This window comes from Anolis carolinensis, chromosome 6 (assembly GCF_035594765.1).
Source record: "Anolis carolinensis isolate JA03-04 chromosome 6, rAnoCar3.1.pri, whole genome shotgun sequence".
NCBI lineage: Eukaryota > Metazoa > Chordata > Lepidosauria > Squamata > Dactyloidae > Anolis > Anolis carolinensis.
In genome coordinates, this window is record NC_085846.1 from 2970091 (window position 1) to 2982135 (window position 12045).

General features: G+C 44.2%; 2 protein-coding genes across 6 annotated transcripts in view; one reads left to right on the forward strand and one right to left on the reverse strand.

Annotated features, from left to right (window-relative positions):
• srrt (serrate, RNA effector molecule) overlaps positions 1–7759 on the forward strand; it is a 45959-nt gene extending 38200 nt beyond the window's left edge. For 3 of the 4 annotated variants that reach the window (XM_062984559.1, XM_062984562.1, XM_062984560.1), the window contains 7 exons: positions 619–789; positions 1513–1666; positions 4896–5089; positions 5190–5346; positions 5950–6039; positions 6744–6840; positions 7475–7759. In XM_062984559.1, coding sequence (XP_062840629.1) covers positions 619–789; positions 1513–1666; positions 4896–5089; positions 5190–5346; positions 5950–6039; positions 6744–6840; positions 7475–7550 — 939 coding nt within the window. In that variant the 3' untranslated portion in view covers positions 7551–7759. The remainder of the gene's footprint in view (positions 1–618; positions 790–1512; positions 1667–4895; positions 5090–5189; positions 5347–5949; positions 6040–6743; positions 6841–7474) is intronic. The other variant, XM_062984561.1, reaches the window with a different exon arrangement.
• LOC103281611 (N-acetyllactosaminide beta-1,3-N-acetylglucosaminyltransferase 2) overlaps positions 6199–12045 on the reverse strand; it is a 32588-nt gene continuing 26741 nt past the window's right edge. Inside the window, exons 3-4 of one of the 2 annotated variants that reach the window (XM_008123539.3) lie at positions 9915–11961; positions 6199–8095 (exon numbers count right to left, since the gene is read on the reverse strand). In XM_008123539.3, coding sequence (XP_008121746.1) covers positions 11471–11961 — 491 coding nt within the window. In that variant the 3' untranslated portion in view covers positions 6199–8095; positions 9915–11470. Of the gene's footprint in view, positions 8099–9914; positions 11962–12045 lie in introns of both variants that reach the window. The other variant, XM_062984565.1, reaches the window with a different exon arrangement.

The following is a 12045-nucleotide window of genomic DNA, read 5'->3' on the forward strand; positions in this document are numbered from 1 at the left end:
CACATCTCCTGCCTTGTCTTGGCTCATGGAAAAGGATTCTCGTTTATGTTCATTCCTGGAAACTGTGTTTTGGATTCTACTCTGAAGTTCATGGTGCTTTGTTTTCAGGACTAATTTCCTATATGGATTTATATTCTGCAGATTGCTTTTACTATTGGATTATATTGCTTTTATTGACTGCCATTGCATTTGGAAGTTTGCTTTCTTTACTGCTTTTTATTCAGATTTTGCTATCTTTTTTCAATAAACTGTTTAAGCCTAGCCTGCTGTGCTGGAGTGTGTGTTAAGAGCAAGGTAAACCAGTGCTGAGGTGCAACACCCAGTGGGTTTCCTTGAGTGAGCAAGGATTTGGACCCTGCCTCCCAGAGTCTTTACATTGTGAATACAACAAAGAGCCCTCCAGCAATGACAGAGTTGTTGTAGTATCAGTTACCACTCAAGAATAGAAACATTTCTACCCCCTGCTTTTCAAGGTGCTTTTAATGGGACTGAGTAGAGGTCCCGAGGAAGCATTGACTCAGCATTGACTTGCGGCCCTTTGCGTCTTTGGGGCCGGATGACTCTGTGTTGCTTTGGGGCATCTGCTCTTGTTCATCTTAATACCCTTTCTCTCCCCAGAGCTTGCCCTCCCAGAACCCCATCCTCAAGAACATCACCGACTACCTGATCGAGGAGGTGAGCGCCGAGGAGGAAGAGCTGCTGGGCAAAAGTGGGGAGACCTCCGAAGAGCCCCCCAAGGAAGGAAATCCGGCAGAGATCACTGTGGAGAGAGACGAGAAGCTGGTCAAGGTAACTGCAGGCGGGGTGGGAGAGCGTCAAGTTCAGGCATGGTGTTGTGACTCAGCCTCTGTGTGACTCTGATGAGGATTCAGGGATGCAGGTTCAAGATGATGGGATTCAGGTTCAGGATGAGTTTCAAGATGACTCTGATGGGGATTATGGGATTCAGGTGCAGAGTGTTCCTGCTGTGGGAGATGAGGAGCAGGGAGGCTTTCCCACAAGAAGAAATGATGTTACTGATGATGGTTTTCAGGTGCAAGAAGCAGAAAGGGAGAGCAGTTCCCAGCCGCAGCTTGATAACACTAACGAGCCCTGTGGCCTTGAAAGCGATGAGGCTGCTTCTCTAGATCGGGCTAGTCATTTGGAATTTCGGGGGTTGCACAGAAGTCTCAGAATAGCAAATAAGAGGGAGGACAAAGGGCAAAGAAATGCCTTCACGTTATGCTATTAAAACAGTCTGCTGAGAGGGAAATATTTCTCAATGCAATTTCCTCGCTTGTATCAAGAACCAAGTCTGCTTTCCTGTATTATCTTGTAGCCCAAGTTGGCTCATGCGTGCGGTAATAGCTGGGGCTCCCTTCCTATCAATCCCACCAATGGTTTTAATAAGTTCGAAATTGCCCGGACTTCCAATTTTGGGAGAAAAAGACAGGATACAAATGATGGTTTTCATTCCTTGGTGTGATCCGTGGGGGTCTTGCCGTCGCCCACCCCGTTGCTTTTCCCCACCAGGTGCTGGACAAGCTCCTCCTCTACCTGCGCATCGTCCACTCCGTGGACTATTACAACAACTCCGAGTACCTCAACGAGGACGAGATGCCCAACCGCTGCGGGATCATCCACGTCCGGGGTCCCATCCCCCCCAACCGCGTCACCCACAGGGAAGGTAAGGCTGGAGCTGAGGGGCGGACTCATGTGCAGGCATTTTGTGTGAAAGCAGGGCAGATGGGATTGGTCAATTAATCTCCACATCATCCTGATCTATTGGTGAGTCTGGTCCTCTCACCTTCTCCTCTCCATTCAGACTGCTTAAGCTTCCAGCGAAAGCAGCACCGACAAACCGACACCACAGTCGTAATTCAGCTGATCCCAGCAGTTCAAAGGGTTTATTATATACATCTGTATATAATCACATAGTCCATCACTCATAGGACTCATGCTTTCCCCAGCTAGGGTAAAGCATGCCCGAGCGTCAACTCCCACAAACCAATCCCAGATGATGAATGTCCTGTCCGCTCTGCTGAGTCTGGAAGTCTGGACCTATAGGTTCTGCAGGCTATCAATCAAGCTGGCTTGAGATTAACCCATGTGCTGCTGGGACACAGATGCACAATCCAAACAGCAAACTATTGATCTAACATTTCACACTAACAACAAATAACACTAACATTTTGGGCATCCATGTGGTCCCAGGGCCAGTCAGTTGGGCCCTACAATTGCCCACCCCTGACATAAACCCCAAGGGCTTTTAGATGACACTCCTGTTGCCAAATGGACAGTCCTGTCTAGGGTGGGGGGGCACCATGATGCTTTATTGCTGTGTCTTGGTAAGCAATGTTTATTTTTCTGATAAGTGAGCACCTCTATGTTTGGGTGTCAATGCAGATATGATAATAACTCGGAAGTGAACTTCCGAGGGGTAGATTTCTCTCACTCCCCATTGCCTCACCCTTGTTTGTGACTATGAGTTGTTTCCAAGTTTGTAACTCAAGGACTGCTTGTATATTCAAATTACCATATATACCACCCGCCGTTTATTTATTTATTTACTACATTTATATCCCGCTCTTCTCACCCCGGAGGGGAATCATAGTGGCTTACAAATCAAATGGACATACAATATATTATTATCATAGCACAATATAAGCATTAAATTACTATATTGTACTATATCATTATATGGTAATATTATGTCACTTTGCAATTTGTTACTGCAGATAGCCAGCTTTACTCGCAGGTTCTACTGCGTTTTAGGAAATGTTATAATTTTTACAACTTTATTAGCTGGGATTTTATATGCGTTGTTGTTTTTATACTTATGTCACTGTGTTTATACTTACGTATTTTTGTTTACTTGCGGCACTTGGAGTGCTTCTGTGGACAGCCCCAAGATAACAAATAAATATTGTTTTATTATTATTATATATTCAAAAAGAGAAGAGTGGGTTTAGGGCAGCTTCAAGCGTGTATGTGTCCTATGCTTTCAAGCTCTCTTTCCACTTATAATTTTTTTAATATAATTTTTATTAGTGTTTTTTTAAAAAAAAATAGTGATAAACATAGATATAGACATGAAATACAATACAATACAACAGAGAGGTGGCGTAAGATAGTGATTTAAAAGGAAAGAGAGAGAAACACAAAGAAAAGAAAAGAAAGAAAGAAAAAAAAGGAAAGTGTAGGGAAAAAATATTTATTTATTTATGTATTTATTTCCAGTATTTCTAGGGCGGCTTACAAATTGGCAACAGAGTGCCATCACATCAACAATACAATACAAAAGGCATTAAAAACAAAAACATATAAAACATCATAAAAACCAGTGTACAATAATAAAAGATTACCATGCACCGAGGTAATGTTCTTTCATTCACTAGACCTTGTTAATCCAGAATCTTAAAAACCGACCGTGTCAAGATCGAAAGTTCATTCATTGTAATATATTGTAATAAATGTAATATATTGACTTCCATCTTTTACACAGTTACAGTAGAGTCTCACTTATCCAACACTCGCTTATCCAACGCATTTTTGTAGTCAATGTTTTCAATACATCGTGATATTTTGGTGCTAAATTCGTAAATACAGTAATTACTACATAGCATTACTGCGTATTGAACTACTTTTTCTGTCAAATTTGTTGTCTAACATGATGTTTTGGTGCTTAATTTGTAAAATCATAACCTAATTTGATGTTTAATAGGCTTTTTCTTAATCTCTCCTTATTATCCAACATATTCGCTTATCGAACGTTCTGCCGGCCTGTTTATGTTGGATAAGTGAGACTCTACTGTATATTGACTTCCATCTTTTACACAGTTACTTTAGAAAGTTTTTAGTTACCTTTTCTTATCTCTCTATATCTAATGTCGGTACCTACTTACAATCAATCTATAATGACAAATCTTATCCTTAAATTAACACCTTCAATTGCTCTTCTGGAAATAATGAATATTGACTACAAAAATACATTGGATGGTCCAGAATGTTGGATGGGCGAGTGTTGGATGGGTGAGACTCTACTTTGTGTGTGTGTGTGTGTGTGTGTGTGTGTGTATATATATATACAGCTTAATTTATAATAATATATAATATATTGTATATACATGTAATATTGATAATATTATAATGTATTACGATATAATACTGATAATAAGACAATTTAATAATATTAATTATATATTACATATTAAATGTAACATTACTAATAATATTACAATGTAATGATATAGTCCAATATAGTAATTTGATGCTCGTATTGTACTATGCCAATAATATAATGTATTGTATGTGAATGTAATTTGTAAGCCGCTCTGAGTCCCCTTTGGGGTGAGAAGGGCAGCATATAAATGTAGTAAATAAATAAATAAATAAATAAATATGGATAAGTTGACGTGTTTATTAAAAAATAATAATAATCATGACAAACCGAAAAAAACAAACAAACTGGGATTTGATAAAAATCCACTTAGGAATTTCATGGGGTTTTCCTTTGGTAAGGAATCCTCAGATTAGCATTGTTGTTGTTTTTGGACTGCCATTCCCAGAAGAGAGTCCCAAATCGGATCTCAGATCTTGTGAGCGCCTGTGCCTTCAAGTCACCTCTCTCTTTATGGTCATCCCTTTGTTAGACCAGGCATGGGCAAACTTCAGCCCTCCTTCTAAATGTTTTGGACTGCAACTCCCACCATTCCTCACAGCCTCAGGCCCTTTCCTTTTGCCCCGCAGCCGCTTAAGCGGCTGCGGGGCAAAAGGAAGGGGCCTGAGGCTGTGAGGAATGGTGGGAGTTGCAGTCCAAAACACCTGGAAGGAAGGCTGAAGTTGGCCCATGCTTGTGTTAGAACCTTGGTGCTTCTATTTGGGCTTTGCTTTGTGACTCGCTCCTGTCTCCTCAGTGGCCGAGTGGCAGAAGACCTTTGAGGACAAGCTGACCCCGCTCTTCAGCGTCCGAGAGTCCCTCTCCGAGGAAGAGGCCCAGAAGATGGGCAAGAAGGACCCCGAGCAGGAAGTGGAGAAGTTCGTCACCGCCAACACCCAGGAGCTGGGCAAAGACAAGTGGCTGTGCCCACTCAGCGGGAAGAAGTTCAAGGTGGGCTCCCTTTTCCCTCGCTGTAGGGTGGCCTGCCAAGGGTTGGGCAGAAATCAGGGCTTCCCAGGACCCGGCTTCTCTCTCTTTCTCCCGCCGACAGGGTCCCGAGTTTGTGCGGAAGCATATCTTCAACAAACATGCGGAGAAGATCGAGGAGGTGAAGAAGGAGGTGTCGTTCTTCAACAACTTCCTGACGGACGCCAAGAGGCCCGCGCTGCCCGAACTCAAGATGAACCAGCCCCCGATACCAGGACAAGGTCAGTGGGAAAGGAGGATCAAGGAGAATGTGCTTTTCCTGCGTGGCAGGGGGTTGGACTAGATGGCCCCTGTGGTCTCGTCCAGCGCTGATTCTATAAGAAGACCATGTGGCTGTGGCGCAGACGGGAGAGCAATCAGTCACTGTCCAGGAGGTCATAAGTTCGAGGCCCGCTCGGAGCTATGTTGTTCGTCTTTGTCCTGTGTTTAAAAGGCATTGAATGTTTGCCTAATATGTGTAATGTGATCCGCCCTGGAATATAAATGGGCGGAATATAAATGATGTAAATAAATAAATAAATAAATGTGTGACTTCCCACATGAGAGTCACTTTTGTGGGGACTCACTGTTCCAAACTCAGTAGCCTTTCTAGACAAACTTGCCAAATCTCTCTGGGTTCAGTCAGTAGAAACAGTCTTGTGGGACAATCTGGTGGACAAAGGAAGATATTTTTATACCGTTTTTGTCACATTTAGTTTTTGGCGGCGGTCCCGAGTGCATTTGCACCTTATAAGCAGATTCAGCGGGCCTCTTCCGGCCTCTTTGCCGGCCTCCTTGCCTCTTGGCCACCGCTGCCGCTCATTGCCTTGGTTCTCTCTTTGCAGGCCTGGTCCCCGGGTTGCCGTACCCTCCGCAGGCGCCCCAGGGCTTGATGCCCTACGGACAGCCCCGGCCCCCAATCCTGGGATACGGAGGTACGTCTTCGGGTCCAGAGCTGGAGAAGAGAGGCACCAGGTGTTTTTGGAACTATACCATCCCTTGGGCAGCAGCAGGGCAGTTTGGGGGAATAATGTAGGAAGCGTAGCACACAAGGTATAACCTTTCCAAGTTCTAACATGTGAAGAGGCCGAGAATAATAATAAATAATAAAATAAAACTTTATTTATATACCGCCCTATCTCCCGGATGGGACTCAGGGAGGTTTACAGTCATAAAAGCAACACAAACATTACATAACAACATAATATACATTATTAAACAAAGTAAAATAATACAATTATAACAATAAATCACACTTACATGACCAGATCAAGGGGACGGGAAAGCAATTGGTTCGTTGTGTGGCATGTCAAGTCCTCTTGAATCCGATTCTTGTCGTGCCTGGAGACGCCTTGTGTGGCATGGCACCTGGACATTCAGTTTGATGCTGTGGATTCCTGTAATGCAGGCATGGGCCAACTTTGGCCCTCCTTCCAGGTGTTTTGGACTGTTGGGAGTTGAAGTCCAAAACACCTGGAAGGAGGGCTGAAGTTGGCCCATGCCTGGTTTAGTTGCACATATGATTTGCAAAGCCGTGTCCCTTTTTTATGGACCAGCAAGAAGGGAGTCCAAATGGTGGGGCTGCTTCCGTACTGGAACACAGGCATTTCATGTCCACCCCATTGCTCTCTCTCCACAGGCGGACCCCCCTACCCTCCTACCCCCTATGCAGCCGGAAGAGGGAACTACGACACTTTCCGGGGGCAAGGCGGGTATCTGAACAAACCACGAAACAGGTACGTTGGTAGGGAGGCAGTGGAACAGGGAGGAGAAGAAGGGGAGCAACCGCAACCTCACATCCTGTTTTCGGCAGGAAACTACAACCAGATGCCACTTCAGATTAGTACAGTTTCTGGGTTTGCTTAATTCATTCTCAGCCCTTGTTGGCAGCTGGAGGTCCAAAGCGGAGGGGGCTTTGTGGTCCTTTTGCTGAGGGACCCTCAGACTTGGTGGTAGATCTGGATCCTCCAACAACTATATTATCACAACCTTTCCAAAGCCAACGCTCCAGGACCCTTTTGCTGGCTAAAGGGGGGAGACCTTTTGTTGTGGTTCCTTTCTGTCTTCAGGGCAGATGGGCTCCCAGGGGCTGTACAGCACTTTGGGAAGTCCAGGCATGATCCCTTTTGCATCCCAATAACTAAGAACCAGTACAAACAAGCTACTAAAAAGTAAACATACTACCCTGAACCATTTTTTCAGTCTTCTTAAAATGCCAAGCTAAAACAAACCAGCCAGCAAGGCCTACTAAACACATATGTATTTCTTTGTGTGCCTCTGGGCAGCTGTTGACTCTAACAAGGACTCTATGTCCCATCTGCCAGGGCTCTCCCCCCTCTCCTTCCATTCACTGGCCCTCTTTCTCCGCAGGATGGTCCGAGGAGACCCCCGAGCCATTGTCGAGTACAGAGACCTGGATGCCCCGGAAGACGTCGACTTTTTTTGAGTGAGAACCCTCCTGCCCAGTTGAGTTTCAGTTTATTTTCCTTCTCCCATATCACTTTTTTTACAAAACATTGCCCCATTTTTCCCCTCCCTTCACTCTGTGCATTTGTCTCCCCAACTCAGTGCACACTTTTGGCCCGTGTCCTTTGTGTGTATACTTACGTTTTATCTCCGGTATAAATTTCAATAAACCCCTCAAGTGAACTCCCATATTGTGGGCTCAGTGCTGTGATGTTATCGCATAGCCTGCTTGGCTGAAGATCAAGATTGTTTCCTACCACTCTTGGGATGTTGAGTTAAGAGCAACCACCAAGTCGTTCCTTTTCTTGTTCTCAGTTTCACTCACAGCTGTTACTGAATGCAGTTTTAGACCATCAGTGATTTGGGTATTGTCTAAAGAATTGAGGAGTAAAAAGATGTCTTCGGGTAATGAAGCCTATTTCAAGTAGTGCGGCCTCTTGTGATGGAGCTCAGAAAAGCCTGCTTGTGGCCATTTCATTCAAGTGTTCATCAATCCGTTTGAAATTCCTCACAGAGCTCCTTTTCCTGCTGGGGACATAGTTGTATTGTATCACTCTTATGTTTGGCGAATGAGCTTAATAATAAAAGACCCTCACCATAAAAGTATACAGCAGAGCAGCTTATTGAGCAGCAACAGCGTGACCCAGAACCAGTAGCCAGTATAAAACAAAATAAAAACACACAGACTATTGTTATCTTCCTTCAGAGGCTTTTCTTGTAGGAAAATAATATGGTCGTACTATTTACAAAAACAAGGTTTCCCTAACATAAAGTTCTTTATACTTCCTTGTTATATCTTTGCTTCAGCTTCTTGCCTTCACGCTGGGCTTCTCTCTCATGTAGATAAAGAACATACAGCAGTCTTCAAACTGAAGCAGCTCTCCTTGGAGCAGTCAAACACAGCACTCTTTACACAGAGGCATTCTTCACACAGAAGGAAGTCTTCACACAGGAGGGGCAACTAGCTCACAGGCACACCTGCTGGTTTGGCTTAGTCATTGCATCATTTTAACTATTTTGGTGCCCGTAAAAATAAATTTTCAATATTTCTGACATATTATAATCCAACAATGCCTCCATGGAAGAACAATACAATACTTAAATTGAAAAACAATTTTAACCAACATAAACTTGACAGTATTTTAATGGGAAGTGTGAGCCTGCTTTTAGCTGATGAGACAGACAAGTTATTGAGGATTGTTGTTGTTGTGTGCCTTCAAGTCGTTTCAGACTTAGAGCAACACTAGTCTAAGGTTTAGGGCAGAAACCAGGTAAAAGGCCTTTGAGGCCCACATCCAGCTTTCAGGTCTTAGTTTGGGGACTCTTGCTTCATTCAATAACACCTGAAAGGTCATAGCGATCCAAATAATTACCCGATGTCAGCTTGACATCAATACCAGGAAAGATTCTGGAGCAGATCATTAAAGAGGCATTCTGCAATCACTTGGAAAGGAATGCTGGGATGACTAAAAATCAACATGGATTTCTCAAGAACAAGTCAGGCCAGGCTAATCTTATCTCTTTTTTGATCGAGTTACAAGCTTGGTCGATGCAAGGAATGCTGTGGATGGAGCAGATCTTGATTTCAGCAAGATCTTCGACAAGGTCCCCCACTATCTGCTTGCAAGCAAAATAGTCAAATGTGGGCTAGACAATACTATTAGGTGTATTTGGTTAAGCAACTGAACCCAAATGGTGCTTCTCCCCAATGGTTCCTCTTCATCCTGGAAAGAAGAGACTAATGGAGTGCCACAGGGCTCAGTTCTGAGCCCAGTGCTGTTCAACATCTTTATTAATGATGAAGATGAAGATTTAGATGGCCTGCTTATCTAGTTTGCAGGTGGGACTAAACTAGAAGGGAAAACTAATACAGTAGAGTCTCACTTATCCAAGCTAAACGGGCTGGCAGAAGCTTGGATAAGCAAATAACTTGGATAATAAGGAGGGATTAAGGAAAAGCCTATTAAACATCAAATTAGGTTATGATTTTACAAATTAAGCACCAAAACATCCTGTTATACAACAAATTGGACAGAAAAGGTAGTTCAATACGCAGTAATGTTATGATGCAATTACTGTATTTACGAATTTAGCACCAAAATATCATGATATATTGAAAACATTGACTACAAAAATGGCTTGGATTATCCAGAGGCTTGGATAAGCAAGGCTTGGATTAGTGAGACTCTACTGTACTCCAGAGGACAGGATCCAAATTCAAAATGATCTCAGCAGATTAGAGAGCTGATTGGCCAAAACTAACAAAATGAATGTCAACAGTGCATAATGCTTTACTTAGGCATTAAAAATGAAATGCAAAGATGTAGGATGGGTGCTTACTTACTTAGGCGATCCCTCGTAGATTGAAGACGATGGTCCTCCAATTGTGGGGTCTTGGGGGTGGGTCCATAGGTGGCTGAAGAGACCTATTCTTGATCCGCATGTTCTCCCGCAGTGAAGACATCGGGTTTCCAGGTGGAAGGTGGTCCCGGTCAGGGTTGGCTTGACGCGCCTTCCTCTTGGCACGTTTCTCCTTTAAGCCCTCCATTCGAACTCCACAGCACTGCTGGTCACAGCTGACCTCCAGTGAGAGCGCTCAAGGGACAGGGCTTCCCAGTTCTCAGTGTCTATGCCACAGTTTTTAAGGTTGGCTTTAAGGAATTTTTTTTGGATGGGTGATGCCTGGCTCCACAACAGAGTTTCATGTTGTAGAGATATTGGAGTCTTCCTGGACAACAAGTTGAACATGAGCCAACAGTGTGATGCAGCAGCAGCAAAAAACAAAAACAAAACAAAAACCAATGGGATTTCCTGTGTTCAAACTGCAGGAAAGGAAAATACACATGAACTTTATTAGGAAGAACTTCCTGATTGTGAGGGAGGGCTGTTCAACAGTGGAACTGCCTCGGAGTCTGGTGGAGGATTTTTCCTTGGAGGCTTTTAAACAGGTTAGATGGCTCTTTGGTTTTTGGTCCTCTGATGCTCTACCTTTCTCTCTGACTGATCACTCCAATTTTTACACTGTCTTTGGTACCGTCCTGTGTTTCGGAACATGAACAACCTTGAGCCTAGCTGGACGGGCTGGCCATAGGCTAGTAGAGGTTGGAGGCTCAGACATACCTGCAAGGTTACAGGTTGCCCAGTCGTTGTAGTGCCTGTAACTATCTTCATGCATGCAGTTACGCCTCCCATCTTGCCCACACATGTTCAATGCATACTTTGGTAGCAGTCACTGCAAAGAGATCCATCTCCCTTCAAGCAATGCAAAGCTTCTTCAAGATATTATCTTTTTTCTTGGCTCTATAAGTGGAAAACGTTGGAGTGTGGATGAGGAAAGAGCACCATCACCAATGTCTCACAGAGAATCATTCTAATTCTTTAGAAATTAAGAAGACTATGAAGTCAAGGTGGAGTTTTTCCAGAGAAGCGTGAATCAGATGAGAACATCCCCAGAAACCAGGAAGGGCTGAAGGAAGTCAAGGGGTTGTGTGATTTGTACGAAAGGAATATCACATAGAGCAATGATTCTAAAGCAGGCATGGGCAAACTTTGGCTCGCCAGATGTTTTGGATTTCCACAATTTGGTAGGGTGCTGGGAATCGTGAAAGTTGAGGTCCACAACACCTGGGGGACCAAAGTTTGCCCATGCCTGCTTTGGAACCATTGCGCTATGTGATATTCCTTTCTTTAAAATGAGAGAACACAGAGAAAGACAGAATAAAGGTTAAAATTCTGGCATGGGGTCATCTGTGCAGATCAATGTGTTGTCGAAGGCTTTCATGGCTGGGATCACAGGGTTGTATGTTTTCCGGGCTGTATGGCCATGTTCTAGAAGCATTCTCTCATGACGTTTCGCCCACATCTATGGCAGGCATCTTCAGAGGTTGTGAGGGGATCGCTTTAAGCAGTTCTAATATTTTTGGTGGTCTGGGTGGCGAGGGAAAGCTTCTTCCGCACAAGGACCCTCTGGATCTGTTTCCACACTTCCTCGATCCTCTCCATCGAGATCCCGTGCACAACCACCGAGTCTTGGTACACATCAAGTTCGTCCCTTGGAGGCCCCCATACGCGGAAGTGCTTGTCATGCCGATACCGGAGCCCTGCCGCCAAGGCCAAGAAGCCCACATAAACATCTTCCATCGGGAAGACCGGCACCCACAGCGATGCGTTGTAGAGTTTGGGGATGATGGGCTGGGGCATGATGAACCCCCCGCCAGAGGCAAAGTTGGGGTACACCAACATTGGGTAGAAAGCCCGGGACACCGCATACTTTCCCCACCTTTGTACTGCCGAACGGTAATGAACATTGCCGTGGATGAATTTGGAAACATTGGGTGTCTGGTGAAGGTATTCCGTGAGTGCCTCTATGTTGACAAAGAGGTCGTCATCCCCTGAAAGTCAACAGGCCGTTATTTGCGATTGCTGTTCAGCAAACTGCTTATTCACTCATAAAATAAACACAATGATATGTTGTC